Here is a 17,403-nt window from a genome sequence, read left to right as displayed (position 1 = left end):
AAACTGATTTCTAATGCCGAAAGCCTTATACAACTGTAGAAGAAAACACTCTACTCTCCGAGTTCATTTTTTTTATGTTTGTTTCTAGGAAGCAAGCTTTTTATCAGGTAAAACAGTAAGATATTGTAATTGCAGGTGTACTAACAAGATTTTTTTATATACAGAATTTTACAAGATGACCTAAATTCATCTACAGTGGAAACACTTTGGGTTTCAGTGTGATTACTCACAAGATGAATTTGGCCCTAAGTCTCTGTAGTAGGGCTGCACCTCCCTTTCCTCTTCTGGAGGAAGGGGTAAAAACCAAACAGGAGAAGAATGTTTCTGGGAAAAAAAATGTGTAAACAGAATTCTCCCCCCTTTATGCAGCTGGGGAAGGGGGAAAAAAAAAATCACCGATAACCTCTTACAGTTCATGCTTTTAACATAAAAAAAAAAAAAGCTAATGACCATGACTTAAAGTTTTTCTTCAGTAATCTTTTTGCTCCCCTTAAAGAGCAAAGAAAAGCTTTAAAATAAAAGTAACATTGCCTTTATCAGTGTTTGGCGTGCCATGCATGACACGTGTACAATGCAAAGTACCAAGAGAAGCTTATGTCGTAAGGAGTATTACGACACACCTTCCAATTAGCTCATGGTTTTCTCCCATACTCTACAGAAACAGCGATCAAGAGATACAGGAGCCCTTCTGAACTGCTCCTTACAATAATTTCAGCTGTTTCCATTCCATTCCAGAGTGCTCTTAAGGAAAGGTCTACTCTCTCCATAAGCACACACAACTCCCATAGGACTCCATGGGAGTTAGGCAAGGGTATGAAGAGAATAAATCTTTAAGGCAAGTGTAGGAAGAGAAAAAACCTCTAAAAAAGCAGCCGTTTATAAAGATGGTAGCTGCTGTTATGCATCTATTCAAACAAAACACAGCAGAATAAAGCACTGTTAGTGGCATTTCTATAGTACAGTACTGTATTTATTGACACATTAAAAGTATAGGATCAATTGAGAGACGTATGCTTCTGCTCTCATGCCCCTGCCACAGTATCTAGGCTGACTTGTATTTTTCCAGGTAAATGAGTAACAGAGCTAAATACACATATGGCCAGAAAACAACTGAGCTGTTGTGGGGTTTTTTTGCTTTAAGTATCTGCTTGAATTATACAGGTTTTTACTGGAAAAGTGCAGCTTATATTCAAAAGTATAGTTAATAAAAAGAAAAATTAAAAAGACCCATTTACTTTAATGGGCCTTCTTGAGTATAAATTCACCTTATTTCAGTATATCAATCAGATGCTATTAGTAACATATGTAATGTTTCTCTTAACAGTCTCTTTAAATGCAGGATCATTCTGAGACAGAAGTAAACCTACTTCTACAATGTGCTATGGAGTTTTTATCTGAGAGTTATTTATGTGACTCGGAAAGTGGTTTTACTTGACAAACTCTAAATACAAGCAGCATTACACTGTTCAACAAAACATGTTAATGACACAGCAATCACAAAGACCTCGGGGTCACGCTACTGCGGTGGCACAGGCTGGACCATCCAGTCAGACGTATGTACACCAGCATCAATGCTTTACATTAGAGGAGGTGCTCCCCTCCTCGGCTGGCCACCCCTTCCCTCCTCGCACCCCCGCAGTCCACTTGCTCCAGACCGCTGTTCCCAGTGCAGGGTGGGGAGGTGGAGGACAGGGAGGGGGGCACGGAGTACTTTTTTTTTTTTTTTTTTTTTTGAACGTTGGCTACATGTGCTTTTGGACACCAAGGGCAACCGGCACCACAGCGGATGCTCAGGCTCCAGCACCGCTGCCTGCATCCTCGCTGCAGCTCACCTCCCCCCGGCTCCCCTCCCTGGGCCAGCCCTGCCTTCACAAGGAGCTGCCGGAGCTGGACTTTTTGGATCGCTTGATCATGCTGGGGTGAAACTCGGTGTGGCGGCGGGCGTGCTTTGTCAGGTGGTCGCTCCGCATGAACCGCTTCTCGCAGAGAGGGCACCGAAACTGTTTCTCACCTGTGTGGGTTCGGTAGTGCCGGGTGAGCTCGTCGGAGCGGGAGAACTTTTTAAGGCAGTCGGGCCATGTGCAGGGGAATGGTCGCTCGCCTGCAGGGAGGAAAGGATGACGAGAGATTTAGGGGGGCGGGGGTAATGCAGGCCGGCACCTACCAGCTTCACCGAGGAGCCAGAGAACATGCTGCTGAGGGGAAAAAGCTGCTTTTGTTTTCTGCCATGGTGCCAGTGTCTGTGGAGTTGTTGACTCGCTTCATCGGGTTTCAGTCTCACCTCCAGCAGAAGCCAAAACCCCCCCCAAGCGCATTGAACTTGCACTCTGGTGCAGAACCTTACATGACCCCAAAGACTGTCAAAACAACAGATGAGCGCTGCCTGTGCCTGGACATTTTTCATGTCAGGCTCACTACAGCAGTTTGGGAAAGGAGCGCCAGTATTATTCCTCTGACGCTTCCACTTTGCTCAATAAAATCATTTGTAACCATTAGAAAAGAAGCCAAAACAAATCCTTCACCTAGGACAAGTCACTCCAGCCTGGGGAGAACCGAGCAGGGAGGGATCGGGGAGAGCAGTGCAGCCTTGGGGCTGCAAACATGTAGAGCAAAACCGCTGGGCTGCAGAGAGAAGTTCTGTGCCCCCCTCCCCTCCCTTCCCCCAGAAATCCAAGCTGCTCCAGAGAGTAAAGGTCTCCCCTCAGTCTCTTAGATGGCTGATTTGAGGACAGGAAAACTACTTCATTATTCGCAGCTCTATCAGTATAAATGTTTCCTATGATGGTGAAGAATCAAACCAAACACCTTAACCTAAACCACGCCACACTTCTGCTTTTAAAAACAAGGGTGTAAGGATTGAACAGTACTCACTTTTCCTGGCACCCCACATCCCTGCAGTTCACCTCTGCAGGTTGCACAGGTTTTGCCTGCAGGCACAGACCCAACGCCTCCTGACGGGCAAGGCTGCCCCTAGTCCATGGCACAGACAGAAATCAAAGGCATTTAAGTTCACACGAAAGCTCTCAGTCACAGACATCATGCACTGCTGCAGTTTGATGCCTTAATTCCCTTTCGTAAGAGTCTCCTGAAGGGAATATAAATGACAGCTATGTGACAGCTATTTATAGTCAACCATGAAATAGAAAAGCTATCCCAGGAGTTTCCCACCTTAGAAGAGTTGGAAAGAAACTCAAGAACTCCAGTATTTCTTGGTACTGTGAAGTTTGGCACAACAGGCAAGCTCGCTTTACATTTACAGATCACAAAAAAAGGAGTAATTTACAAGGAAGTGTGCCTTGGAGTCCTCCCCAGACACAACGGCAGTGACAAAAGCCTAAAGGCTTGAATGAACAGCCCAGATGCCAGGAGGACAACCAGCAGTGGGATGCACTGCAGAGCTGTAGGAAGGAGAAAGGGGGCTGGAGGGAGTGACTGATGGTATGCAAAAGGCCAAGGAGGATGAGGATGGACCAGGTAAGCTGAGATGTAGCTACACCACAGGCCCTGAAAGCCCTAGTGAGCCTCTCTTAAATAACACAGCTGTTTTCACAGTTTAGGCTCCTAATGATACCGTGCTCCCTGACAGACGGCTGCTCCATCCCAGACTGACCAGCATGGAGCGGAGCTGCGGCCGGACGAGCAGGACCACACAGGTTACAGCAGCCCCTCGGGCAGCTGCAGCACGGCTGCTTCCCCTGCACTTTCTTCCCTCACAGAAGAGAGGGAATTGCATGCGGCAATGCTGGTCCTCAGTCAGGGGAGAAGGATGTAGAGTGAGCAGGGGGAGCCAAGCCAGCCCGGTGCCCAAGCCCAGCAGAGGCACCGCTGCCAGCCATCCTGACCCGGGGCTATTTATTTTTTTCATAAACAGGTTTCTTGGCTCCCTGCTGTACACTTTTAGACATGGCTGGACGCCTTTCCGAACAGCCACTGCTTGTATAAAAGAAATTAATTAAAACGGTACGTAGGCTTACACATGCGTGAAGGCCACGACCGCAGCTACGCGGCCGAGCGGCACCGGGAGCTGTACGGAGCGCTCGCATCGGTGCCCACCACCCTCCCCTGGCTTTGCTCTGCCCGGAGCGTGCCCTTGGCATCCAGGGCAAGCGTTTTTACTTGTGCTGCTCTTTTGCTATCTGTCTCATGGTTTCTGTCACAGCTCCTGGAAGCAGGCGGCAGTGGGAGGTGCAGAACATCTTTCCAGCTCCCCCGTGGGAACGTGGGAGAAGCGCTACACATCTCTGCATGTGTGGAGGCATCTAGTGTATGGCTCTATGTCAGGCACTTACACCCCAGAGCAGTGGGAGCAGCTCAGGCATCCTGCCCCATCCCCAGAAGCCACATTTCCAACCATTTACCTCAGGACAGCTCTTCAGCCTGCAGAAGTGCCTAACTGTACTACAGGGAGACCAGGTGCCTAGGCGGGATAACAGGGATCGGTCTTCAGGGTGCGGCGCCTACGCTTCAGGCACAGCAGTATGCAACCCGGGTGCCTAAAAGCACTGTTTTGAATCTGGCCCCATGCAGCCCTCGAGAAACTGGGCTTTCCCCACCCCTGCCTTCCTGGAAATGCAGATGGAAAGACAAAGTGGAGCCTTGTTACTGGGATTGCCTCTGTGTCCTGGTTTCGGCTGGGATAGAGTTAATTTTCTTCCTAGCAGCAGGCATAGTGCTGTGTTTTGGATTTAGTAGGAGAAGAATGTTGATAACACGCTGATGTTTTTAGTTGTTGCTGAGTACTGCTTATGCTAGTCAAGGACTTTTCAGCTTCCCATGCTCTGCCAGGTACACAAGAAACTGGGAGGGGGCACAGCCAGAAGAGTTGATCCAAACTGACCAAAGGGCTATTCCATACCATATGTTGTCATCCTCAGTATAGAAACTGGGGGGGGGGGGGGGGGGGGGTGGCGAGGGAGCAGCAATTGCTGCTCGGGAACTGTCTGAGTATCGGTCGGTGGGTGGTGAGCAATTGCATTGTGCATCACTTGCTTCGTATGTCATTATTATCATTATCATTATTATACTATTAGCATTACTATTTTACTTTATTTCAATTATTAAACTGTTCTTATCTCAACCCAGGAGTGTTTCTCACTCTCGCTCCTCCGATTCTCTCCCCCATCCCATCAGGGCAGGGGGAGTGAGCGAGCAGCTGCGTGGTGCTGAGTTGCTGGCTGGGGCTAAACCACGACGCCCTGAAACGCGATGGGAGCAGCGTGACCTCCGCCGTTGCTACCCCGCGCACCCATTTCACGCGCCAGGGGAAAGCGCGTTTAGGCTATGCAGCATGAGCGCAAAGCTTTGGGGAAAGGGCTCGCCCAGGACCCCTTGCACAGGTTTGGGACCGCACTCCACAGGGAGCCAGCCCCGAGCACGGCAGGGGGAGTGCTGAAGGCCGTGGGGAGCCTGGCGTGGCGGAGGCATGCCCTGCCACCGACGGGAGAGCTGCCGCGCCGCGGGATGGCGAAGGCGGCACAGATGGCTGCCCGAAACGAGCAGCCGTGCCCCCTCAGACGCACGAGAGCTACCCCCGGCACCCAGCGCCGAGCCCCCAGCTACAGGGGCGGCGAACGGCTTCGCCGCCTCGGCGATACAAGCCCGCCGGGGCTGCCACGGCCGCTCCGGAAAGGCGTATTCATGAAAGTAGGCCAGGCATAATCCCCGGCTCCAGAACGCATTAAACTCCAGACTTCTCAGAGCAGAGAGACAAGGGGGAGGGAGGCTTTTCCAGGCCCTCGGGGGTTGTCTCCGAGCCTGGGGATCCGCTGCTCCCCTCGGTCACAAAGCTGTAAGGGACGACAGGAGCCCGGAGGGACGGTGCTTCAGCGACGGGCTTCATCGGTGCGGAGCAGGGGCGGAGTGTGCGTCCAGGAGGATTTTTAAGACGAGGCAGAGATACCTGACGACATGTGTTCATTGTCCACTCAGCAAAGCCGGTCACTGTATTTGCTGGTTGCATTTGACACGCTATTATTTAAAGCAGCACAGATGTTTGTGGAAGCGTCCACAGAGCAAACTGGTCTTGCGACTCATATGCAGCTGGGCAGGCAACGGCACACAGAGCTGCAATGCAAGCTAGTGCTGCCTCCATCTGGAGATACAGATTTGTGTGTCACGTCTCAGTCAAGAAATACCTTTTCCATATTAATTTTCCCCCTTTAGTTTTGGGAGTAGTAATGCTAAAGCTTGAAACGCGCAGAATGAACCATCAAAACACGTACTATCATACGTTGTTTCCTTTGGTGGCAGTACGCTACTTACATTTTAAGATATCCCTTAGATGGGATCTCTATCAAGAGATGAAGGAATGGCCAATGGCATATCACAATTCCTTAAAACTATGTGTGATAGGATCTGAACACAAGAGATACAAGACGTAAATAATTTTCTTTAAAAAAAAAAAAAAAATACCCAGGGCAGCTTACAGAAGTAACAAGTGAAACAAACTGATTTACAGGTTATAGGAATAGGTATGTCTGCAGAACTCCATTCTCTGTCCTGTGTGCCACTGGGAATGTAGTGGGAGACATAGTTTATGCTGAGCATAAGCTAATGGTGGCTCTTAGCAGGTCTTCTCTGGAGTGTAAAGAACCCCTGCAGCCCTGGCTTGTGTTAAATCCCATATGGATATAAAGGCCATTGCAGATCCTTTTTCTCTTTGCTCTCTTGCTTCACCTGACCTTTTCTCCCTGTTCCTTCTCCCCACCCTCTACCGCAAATGGTGAGTTTCTTCTTTCCCTGCAAGTTTAAACTCTGTATCCAAGCTGCTTTGTATGACCTGAGGCACGTCTGCCTTATTTTAACCCATTTCCATTTTATTCTGAATAGATGGTAAAGTTATTTAGGTTTTTTGCCCTGCCCTGGGACATTCCAGATTTTCCCACATTGTAGTCTTGTGCTGGAAGAGTTTCTGAAAACGAATACAGAGTGGGCATTAATAGACTTGTTAACAGTACAGGTCGTACTGGTATCCCATCATTCTGCCTTCTCACTACAAAATGCTGCTTTAGATGAGGATGACTGAGGTTAGGAGCTGCAGTTCATGGTGGCTTTAACAAAGACGAATTTGTCTGGACAAGCAAGAGATAGATAAGTTCTGAGTGACTTTTTCTGGGAGTGGGGAGGCTGTGCTTGAAAAAGCTGAAGACAAAGTTGATGATCACACATTTGGGCAATTCTCTTGACATGTAACAGGACATGCACTAGGACTGGTGCATGCACACTTAGCTTCTGCGGTGGAATGAAGTACTAATTTTACATGAATTACTAAAATTGTTTGCACACTGGCTTTACAGAAGACATTCAGAATTACTGTTGGTGTGAATGAAAGTCTGGCCAAGATGAATGGTTTGCTAGGGTCACACTGTCTTCCTCGCTGACAGAAGTGAGGCTGGACACAGCCATGAGTCCAGAGTCTGGCATCAGTACTAGCTAACGCAGAACAGTTTGCTGTCAAATAATGCTAATGACACTGCTTCACGCATTAACTAGAAAGCCAAATGGACTGTGGCTACAGCTGCATGAATGGACACCTAATTGGGTACCCTTGACTGACATGTTTTTAAAGATGAGGCCACCAAGCACATGGTAGGACCGTGCTGCCTGGTATTCATAGCAGCAACTATTTTAAGTATCAAAACTGAAGAAGGCTTCGGAGTTTGATTTCTGGGATGTGGTGTCTGTGCGCGGCTCCCACTCCCTGCCTGGCTGCTGACATGGCACAGCAAGCCAGCACCTCCTGCTGCGGGGACGTCCACCCTGCCTGTGGCACCTGCCCTGAAGCCCACCCCTCCTGCCAGCAACCTGAAGCGGCTGATGGCAAGGAGGGAGAAGGGAAAGCACACAAATATGGAAAGCCCAAAGAGTGGAATCTCTTGCCACCAGGCAAGAGCAAAACTACTTAGCAGAACAGGACTGGCATAATCAGCTCTGCATGGTTCAAATGAGAGAATCTAATCCCCACCTTTATCTTCCAAGATCCTCCTGTACCTCTGTGGCTGCTGCAGCTCAAAATTTCCAAAGAAATCTTGATACCCTAGGAATAACAGGTCCTGAACCACAATCCTTGACTTAGAGATGACAATGACAGGGATGTCTTCCGCCCCTGCTTCCCCCCCCCCCCGCCCCCCGTGATCCTACTCAGCCACCACTCTTGCATTTCTTAGTGTCTCCTGAAGTATGACTGGTACTGTAGGTGGATATCAAGAACATGGTCCAGCTTATTGCATGGTGTGTGTGGGGGTAGGCTATCTTTCTTGCCGCAGAACAGCTGCTACTTGGGTCTCCCTCACTTTTTTCCCCCAGTGCATTGCTTGCCCCACACACCCTGAATGAGCAATTTCATGATGGACACTGGATTTTGACTGAGCATCCACACGCAAGATACTCTGGTGAAGATGGATATTACAGACATCTGTGCATCCACTTCTGGGCAGAGGGACCAGAGGCCTTTCAAACAGCCTTCTTCCTCTTCTGAGATACTCCAAAAATCAGATCAATAAAACACGTGGCAACCACAAGGTACAGATAGCGGTGAGAAACAGCACAGAGCAAGATCAGTGGTGAGGACGCTAGGTACCACGTGCCTAAACCAAGGGTGTCTGCCAACACCTAAACCGTGGCCATCCATCCGGTCTGGCAACAGATCAGACAGTGCCTACAGGACAGGCAGCAGATGGATGGGTTGCAGCAAGGGGTTTATTCCACCACCACTCAGAACTAAACATCACAGGATGATTCAGGTGTTAAAACACCACTTTCAGCCTGCATTTAGACTGCTCTGTCTCAAAACCACCACTCGACAAGCTGCTTGCACATGCAGGTGTTTGAGTCTCTTTCAAAAGACCCAGATGCAAAAAAACACCTGCTAAACCCCACCACTGCTGAGCTGCTGGGAGCCTAAATCCCAGCGAGACTCAATCTTGCTGCTACCTCCATCTGACACAGCAGCAGATGCAAGGGATATCCTTACAGCTTCTCTGCCAGATCACAACCTTCCCTGCCTGCCTTTGGGGCTTTCTTTGGGGGACTGTGCCTCCTTACATATATATATATATGTATGTATATGTGTATAAGTGTGTGTGTGTGTGTATATATGTATGTATGTCAGTTGGGGAAGCTACCTGGGAGACGAGAGACCTCCCCAAAGCTCACCAGAGTGTTAAATGTACACTTTCATAGCTGAGAAGAGTGCCCTCAGCAGTACGCTCTTGGGTACGTGGGACAAGTTCCTACCTCTTCTCCTTTCCCATCTTACCTCCATTTGAACTTCCTGTTTTGCAGCTAATACTTTAATATTAACTGAGCAATGGAGAGAGACCAACTCTCAGCTGGTGCTTAGGGCACCTACCTGGGATCGAAGCGCACTGGGTTTAGGCTCCTGTCCTGTCTGAATAATTAAATGCTCGTGAAGTGGAAAGAGCTTTGACAGGGGAAGGAGGAATGCAATTTTACGTGCATTCAGAAAGATAATACCACGCTTGTTATTTCACCATGAATTTACTAGCCAGTACTTCAACAGACTCTTCCCTCAAGTTTAAGGTATTTTAGAGAGTGCTCTCAAGCTACTCACAGTCATTGTTACTTAAACATAGACGGTGAACTATGCTACCACAAGTAAACACTACCTGAAGCGTGCTTTGCCATCACTACCCCAGACTCTGGCCATTTAATCTTAACTTGGCTGCTCCCTGCTCTGCCAGCTGCAGGTTTGGGAGCTGTGCGAGGCCACAAGCAGCAGCCTGGTGCACAACAGCAGAGCAGCCGACGAAGGGGAATGATCGTTCCTGCAGGGATCCTAACAGCTGGGGCTGCAAGACACACAAGCTAACAAGAGCAGGTGACACCCACCACACAGTCTTCAATGCCACAACACAACAGCGTGCAGGAATTCAGTAAAGCTGCATTTTCAATATATCCATCTGGAAACAGGAGCTGCACTCTTATGGGTGATGTCTGCTCACTGCTTCTGTCCTACATGTGCATTTCTTTATGTTGACCCAATTAATATACAAACCTTTCTGGAGTGCTTTCCCACTGTGACACATATACCTGCTTAATGTTTTTATTTTTTTAACAGGAAAAACAAACAAACCAACCAACCAACTGGGAGTCGGGCAACACTGAACTTAATCTTGAGGATTTTTGCCTACCTTACGAAGCTGGCAAGGCTTCCAGTCAGTATGATTGTACTTCTCTGAGACCTGGAAACATGCCCATCAGAACTCCACCAATTTGCCCATTTGCATTAACCCTTGAGAATGGGTGTTTCAGGAGGAGGTCTGAATTTAGCAAAAACTGTCCTGCTGGCTCCACTTTCTGCTCTTCAGTCTTATTCTAAAGGATCTGGCAAAGTGACATTGCTTGAGCTGGATAAGAGGGGCTTAAAATGCTACATTTCAGATTACGCCCCCACAAAATACCCAAAAAAGCTTCCAGTGAGCAGAGGATTGTCAACATATCAGCACCTGTACAGTCTGTTGAGCTACTGATAATCTAGAACACAAATAACAAAGCAGCACAGTCAAAACCAAACTGATACGGGGGCTGGATCAACACCACGGTGTCTAGATTGCAGCACTAGGCAGCTGCAGCACTTATCTTTCTACCAGAAATGCTCCTCCGCTTCACTGTGCGGACAACTGACTTACGGGTCCATGCCTCTGCCTACAGCCCCACTACCAAACATCATCGAGAGCCAAATGCCAGGAGAGCTCAAGGGTGCAGCAGCTGCCCGATGTAACAAAACTCTTGGTATTGTTCAGATCCAGTCTGCATGATGATGCGCTTGGCTGAAAAGCCTAGCTGAAGAGGGACAACTTTCACACATTTGGGTTTTGTGTGTCTAACCTCTTAATTAAGGGTACCTGATGCACATGTGAACTTCCCAATGATCTGCAGCACCACGTATTGAGAAGCATCTGGGATTTGCCCCCCCCCCCCAAGGCAAGTAAAGTCCCACAGGTCCTGTATGAGGAGGCATCTCACAAGCTAGCTTTATGGTACCTTCTCTGTCCCTCTTTCCTGACCAGGAGGATCTGCTCTCAGCAGCCACGTGCCCTTTAACTGGCTTGTATTCACACCATCATAGCAAACGTACATTCCTCAAAGCTTATTTCTCCTGCCAGTTGCTCTCCTTCTCCCTGTCGGTATCTTGCCCTTTGCTCCGCACTCCCTGCCCAGGCATTCTGACTGAGATTGCTTGTTTACTCTCATATGCCTTTATTTTCCCTGGAAACTCTCTGTTAAGCTGCCCCCATGCTCACCCTCCCCCCCTGCACGCAATCTTTGAGGCTCATACTAACCCTACACATTACCAGCCATAATCAAACCCCTAAAGCTACCTATTTAGGGAAGTCTCTGCATTTTCAAGGTATCTCTCTGCATACCTGCTGTTGCTTATCATTTCCTTGGTCAGCCCAGTCCCTTGCTTTCTCCTGACCTCTGCACTGCTTCCAGGGCTCGGGTCTTGTGCACGTATTGACAATGCATCTGGGCTTTTTTCTATGCTCCGAAGGGAAAGTCTGCAAGACTTGGTCATGCCGTCTCCATGCTCAAGACTCCTGAGCAGGCACACCACTTGTAATCCCTCCTGCCACTGCCAAACTTCAGCAGAGTTTACGTGTCCTATACTCCCATAACACCATCCCATAAGGTATGGGGAAACCTAAGGTACAGTCACGTTGTACAGCTATCCCTCCACCCGCCTTCCTGACAAACACTTTTTGGCTTGTGAGCTGTCAGGGGTAATGCCCTCTTTTCTCTCCCACACCAAGCGCCATGCACCTCAGAGACGCTACTGGAAACAGCTCACGCAGAACAACCTTACCTGCAATGCTCTTCCCGCTCAAGACACCAGAACTTAAATAATAAATTCCAAGTTACTTTTCGATAGTAGTGAAGGCACAGGGGAGGCGATAGTTCAGTTTCGGTGATATGCTTGTCTTTGTACCCCCAGGCCTTTGCGAGTTAATATGTTTTGAACGTGGGTACACATATGTGACAGAATGAAGAAGTGCCTGATCATATTGCAGGAACACCAAGGGCCTTGCGAGGAATTAAAGGTCTATTGCCCTGGGATGGGGCAGAGTTCAGACTTCCTTGGCTTCCTCCTACAAATCCTGCTTTACTACGTCATGCTGAGTTCAGTGGGCTTGGCGGGACAAGCAGGATGTGCAGTGCCATCCGCTGACCTTATTCTGTTAAGATCAACACAGAAGACAATTTGGCTAATTTGGGTGTTCTGGAAGCTGAACTAGAGTCGTCAAAGGCCCAAACTTCAAGCAAACAGTTATACAGGTATTTTTAGTCTCTGAAATATGGAATGCCTTTGAACCAACAAGTTTAAAGAATCATTAATAAGATACAAGCCTCTAATCTCTGAGCATCAAGTCTTTGGTCTTCTGCCTTTATTTGGTATTTCATCTTTTGCTCTGTGTTAGCTTTCCAAAGATGGTCTGGTGAGTTTTTAGATTCCCACCGTTATACAGCACACAGCAATATCCAGAGGTTTCCAACGTCCTCGGTTAGTATCCGTGAATAAAGAGAGCTGTGGCTACAAGCAAGCTCACGGGTGTGAATGGAAATCCTAAATCCATTTTCCAAGATAGAGAGACTGGGATTAAACGTTAAAAATTTAAGACCAGGAAGGTTCTACTGGTGGCTGTGCACCTACTTCCACTAAAGGCTACACAGCAGCAAGAAACCCAGTTGGTGGCCTGATGAAAAATGGCAGGCAGATGAAAGCAATTCAAGAGGCTCAGATATATCAAATTATTTGGAAAAAAGGGAAAGAAAATGGTACTAAGAAGGGAGCATTAATGATCTGCAGTACGCAGTTATGAATAACTCCAGAGGTCCCATTGAATCCCACTGTTGCTAAGGAATTGCTCTGCCATCTACAAAAATAATTAACATTAGCAGTATCAGTTAGCATTTCAGTTAGCTACAATTAACTGTTCACATTAGGAAGCTCTGAAAGTTCATTACTGCTGGATGTCTGTAGTCGTTTTAATCACACAGAACTACCGTGACGGTGTATCAGCGCACCCGAGTCGAACATCTCGTACTTGGAGCTAAGGCCACCCACTTGTGAGCAGCACATGCTAAGCCTCACGCCACTTCAGGAGATACTTATTATAACACTACTGCTTACAGCAAGCTGTGTGGGTCGTACGGTACATTAATTTACATGTCATCACCCAGAATGCCATCCCAGTCGATGTCTATTTTGGTTCCCATGTTGGGGTGGATATCTGAGCATGGGGTAGTAAGTGGAAATGGTGCTCACGCATTTTCTTTCTCACTTGTGAGCCAACATTTTGCAAGGCATCAGTTACGTTCAGCCTCCAAAAGAGCATCAGAGCTGCAGTCTTTGAGCTGGTAGCACAACAATCCTCGGCACCGGTCAGTACAGGCTCACCACTGACCATCCTCTTTCCCGGCTCACGGAGACAGTCTTAACCATCTAACCGCAGAGCTCACCGCTCAGCCGCATCCCGTAATCCTCCTCCTCCCGCTGATCTCTGGAGCTAAGCACCCAGCAGATCTGCCAGCAGGGCACAGGGAGGCAACGGGCACCGGCTCTCCTCCTCTGCGGTGCACGTACGCCCAGGCAAGCCAGAACGACAAAGTTTAGGTGGAGCTCAGATGTGGCCATGCCCTACCCAGGCTGCGTTGAAACGCTACAGCAATGGCCCACGGTACGTTCCCCGGGTGATAAACTCGTTTCGTACTTCACCGCTTACTGTCACTGCCAAGAGACAAAAATCCAGAAGAGAACTGCCATCTACAGAACAGATGTGAAGCACGTGAAACAAGTGCTGGCAGCGTTTGCCTCCTTTGATCCGCTCCTTTCCATACTTGCACGCCGCCCTTTAATTTAGAGCGATCTTTAAGCAGCCGTGCGTACCGCACCGGGCCCCAATTGCAATTCAGACACGTAAAGGCATTTATTCAGCCGCTTGCACTAGAGGGCTTAAAAAACCAGAAAAGCCCCACCGAAGGAAGAGAAAAGTCTACAGCTGCTGTCCCCTCGGCGCCGAGGCAGAGCCGGAGGAAGCGCGGATCGCTGCCGCAGCTGATATTTGTGGATAAAATTGAGATATTTGTTTATCTCCAGGCTGCCACGCCCTCCCAAGCGCCGGGCGCGGACGGGGCTGGGGGCACAGGGCAGCCCGGCGGGTGAAGCCCCCGGGGGGGGACACACACCCCCCCCCACACACCGGCAGCGCGGCGGGGGCTGTCCTGCCCCCGGCTTCTTTTGGGAATACGTGCCGAATTCCGCCCCGCCGCAGGCGCTCGACCCCGTTTCTCGCCGGTTCCCTCACCGCCGCCCCGAGCGGGCTCGGCGGCCCCGGGAAGTTCATTACGCCCCCCCGCGGGGGTCGGGGGGGGGGGGGGGTGTGGGGAGGGGGCTGCCGGCCGGGGCAAGGCGGGGCGCGGCGGGAGGCGGTGCCGCAGCCCCGCCCGGGGTGGCCGCCCCCTCCCGCCGGAGCCGGGTCGCCGGTCCGGCACTGCGGCGGGGCGGGGAGGAAGGGGAAGAAGGGGGGTGGGGGAGATAAAAAGGGTGGAGGGAGGAAAGCGGGGGGGGGGGGGGGAAAGAAGCAAGCAGCAGCAAAGCAAAGCGGAAAGGGAGGGCGGCGGGGGCGCGCGGGGACGCCGTGCACGCCGCCGGGCGGGTTCATCCGAGGACAAGCGCCCGCTCCCTCCCCCCCCCGCCGCCGCCGCCCCCGCCCGCCGCCGCCGCTGACCTGTGTGCACCCGGTAGTGCGCCTTGAGGTGGGAGGACTTGCCGTAGACCTTGCCGCAGCCGCTGTAGGGGCACTTGTGCCGCTTCTCGGCCGCCAGCTTCCCCTTGGGGGCGGCCCCGGCGGCGCGCAGGCGGGGGGGCGGCCCCGGCGGCGGGCTGCGGGGCGGGCTGGAGGCCGGCTCGGTGGCCGCGTCGCTGTCGGAGCCCGCGTCCTCGTCAGGGCTCTCGACGCTGTCGCTGCAGACGGAGGGGGCGGGCAGCGGCCGGTACTTGTTCAGCTCCAGCAGGCTCTTGGCGATGGCCAGCAGGGCGCAGTAGTCCTTCCAGGCGTCGCGGGGGTCGCGCAGCTCCCGGGCCGCCTCCCCCTCGCCCGGCACCTTCAGCCGCGCCGCCTCGGGCACGGCCGAGCGGTTGGAGATGGAGACCAGGCACTGCGCCGCCACGAAGTCCACGTAGGCGACGGCCGACATGGTGCGGCCGCGCCCGGACGGCGAGAGGGGGGGCTCCGGGCACCCTCAGCGCTCGCCCGCCGGGCCGGCCGCGACGCCGCCGGCCATGGCCCGCCCGCGGCGCGGGGTCTCTGCGGCGCGGAGGAGGCGAGGGGGGCGGGGTGGGAAATAAATAGCGGGGCGCCGGGCAGGTCCCTCACCGCCGCCCCCCGGGGGCGGCGCGCAGCCGGCGGGGGGGAGCGCCGCCCGTCGCCCGCGCGGGTCCCGGTGCCGGTGCGGGTGCGAGTCCCGGTGCGGGTCCCGGTGCCGGTGCCGGTCCCGGTCCGGCGCGGGGGCCGGGGGAGAGGAGACCGCCCGCCGCGCCGCTGCCCGCCCCGCGCCCCCCGCGCCGCGCGCCGCCCGCGTGCTCCTGCCCGGGGACGGCCGCGCCGAGTCCCATCACGTCAGGTTCGGAGCCCCCTCCCGCCCCCCCGATTGGTCAGCGGGCAGGGCCGGCCGGCTCTGTTTACCTTCTCCCCCCGCCACTCACAGCGCCCCTTTTCTGAGGGGGGTGTGTCCGCCGGGCGGCCGCCCCGCCAATCCCCGCGCTCCCTCCCCGGGCCGCGTGCTACTCGGGGCTCCCCGCCGCGCCCGCTTAAAAGGGCGCCGCCGCGCCGCCGCCGGCGGGGAGGGGGGTGGGGGCGGGCCGCCGCGGCTCCCCTTCCCCGGCCGCGGGTCCGGCGCCCTCCGCGCCCACTCCCGCTCCCCGGCCGAGCCGGCGGCGGCCCCGGCTGCGGGTCCGCTGGGAGGGGGCAGGCCGGGGCGGCGGGACGGCCCGGCGCCGAGGGGGTTAAGTGCCTCCCTGGAAGCCCTACGGTCCCAGCAACCGGCCGGCCAATGGAAAGTGAGCCGGCTGATGTCACTGGCGAGGCCCCCGCCAATCAGCGCGAGGTGCCGAAGGGTGCGCAAACACTTGTAAACCCGGCGGGCGCTCGCGGCCCGCCCGGCCCCGCCCACCGCCCCGCGGCCGGGCAGCGCGCGCCCCTGCCGCTGCCGCTACCGCTACCGGTACCGGAGGGGCCGGGCCGGGCGGCAAAGCGGCCTGGCCGCGCCGTGGGAAGGCCCCTCCCGAGCGGGGTCCGGGGGTGACCGGGGCGCCAACGGGAAGCGGCGCCCTCCTGCCCGCGGTGCCGGGCCCCGCCGCACGAAGCTCTCCGCCGGGCCTCGGGACGGGGCTGCCCGCGCCCTGAGGCGGGAGGACGGGGGCCTTGTGCGGGGAGGGGGAGCCCGCCCCGGAGAAACTCGACGGCGTTGCACGCTTCGTCGCCGCGACGTCATCACCGAGGCGCGTAGTTCCCTCGGATTCCGTGAAGGGCGGTGGTGGGCGGGGCAGGGAGGCCCGCCGGTGCCCGCCCCGGCAGCGCCGGGCGCGCAGGGGCCCCGGCGGGAGCTCAGCCCTCGGAGGCGCGGCGCAGCGCGGCAGGAAAGCCCCGTTACCTCGTAGGAAAGCCGCGCTGCTGTGCCGCCAGCGCCGGCCGGCGGGCAGGCGGGGTGGGGCTGCTTGAAGCCGTGTCCCATCACCCAGCTCAGACGAAAACCTGCCCAATACAGGTATCAACCGATATACCAACGTCTTATGTATGTTGAGAGACACGTATCAACATCTGTGATCCACATAAGCCCCGTCTCCATCTGCTCCAGCAAAGGTACGGAGCTTGCATAGTGCGTTGTGAGGGTTAACTGGCCTGCACTCTGCAAGAGGAGCTGCAAAATTATTTTCTGCATCAAGTGCTGTTTAAAAAAAGGGAACAAAGTCGCCATCACCCCTAAACAAGCAGTGCTGAGATGTGAAGTATGTTAGTTTGTGTGTTTTCCTGTTTTGCAAGCGTCAGGAGAGAGCACAATGGGGAAAGACTCTGCTTTTGAAATAATGTACATAGCATATAGCATTATATATATATATATAAAATATATATAGCATATATATATAAAAAATATAGCATATATATATAGCATTAGTCTAAGTAAAACCAGGGTGCCTCTGAAATCATCATATAGCCGCAGAAGCGCTCCTGTCGGACGGAGGAGTTTTACTCTCCTTTTGTGAACTGCGGCCCAACGAGAGCAAGCCACGGCAGCCCGGGGTCCCTAACTGAGCCTCGCCGTCCTCAACTGCAGCCACCTTTCCTCGCAAAACCAGACAGGCCCCAAATGGTAAGGAGCTTT

The 17,403-nt window shown here is 53.0% G+C and overlaps 1 protein-coding gene across 1 annotated transcript; it reads right to left on the bottom strand.

The window, feature by feature from the left end:
• Positions 1-1,845: 1,845 nt before the first annotated feature.
• KLF9 (KLF transcription factor 9) lies at positions 1,846-15,219 on the bottom strand. The gene is made up of 2 exons (XM_075726942.1): positions 14,751-15,219; positions 1,846-2,101 (listed from the first exon to the last, which is right to left on the bottom strand). The coding sequence occupies exons 1-2, from the start codon at positions 15,217-15,219 to the stop codon at positions 1,869-1,871; spliced, it is 702 nt and encodes a 233-aa protein (XP_075583057.1). The 3' UTR covers positions 1,846-1,868.
• Between the last annotated feature and the right edge of the window lie 2,184 nt (positions 15,220-17,403).

The sequence above is a fragment of the Pelecanus crispus genome, chromosome Z, assembly GCF_030463565.1.
Source record: "Pelecanus crispus isolate bPelCri1 chromosome Z, bPelCri1.pri, whole genome shotgun sequence".
NCBI lineage: Eukaryota > Metazoa > Chordata > Aves > Pelecaniformes > Pelecanidae > Pelecanus > Pelecanus crispus.
Note: the sequence above shows the minus strand (reverse complement) of the source record. Positions and strands in the feature narration are given on the sequence as shown.

Coding starts and splice junctions, on each gene's coding strand:
- KLF9 (XM_075726942.1), bottom strand. CDS start 15,219: ATGTCGGCCGTCGCCTACGTGGACTTCGTGGCGGCGCAGTGCCTGGTC. Junction 2,102..14,750: donor GCACTACCGGGTGCACACAG/GTCAGCGGCGGC, acceptor TCCTCCCTGCAG/GCGAGCGACCATTCCCCTGC.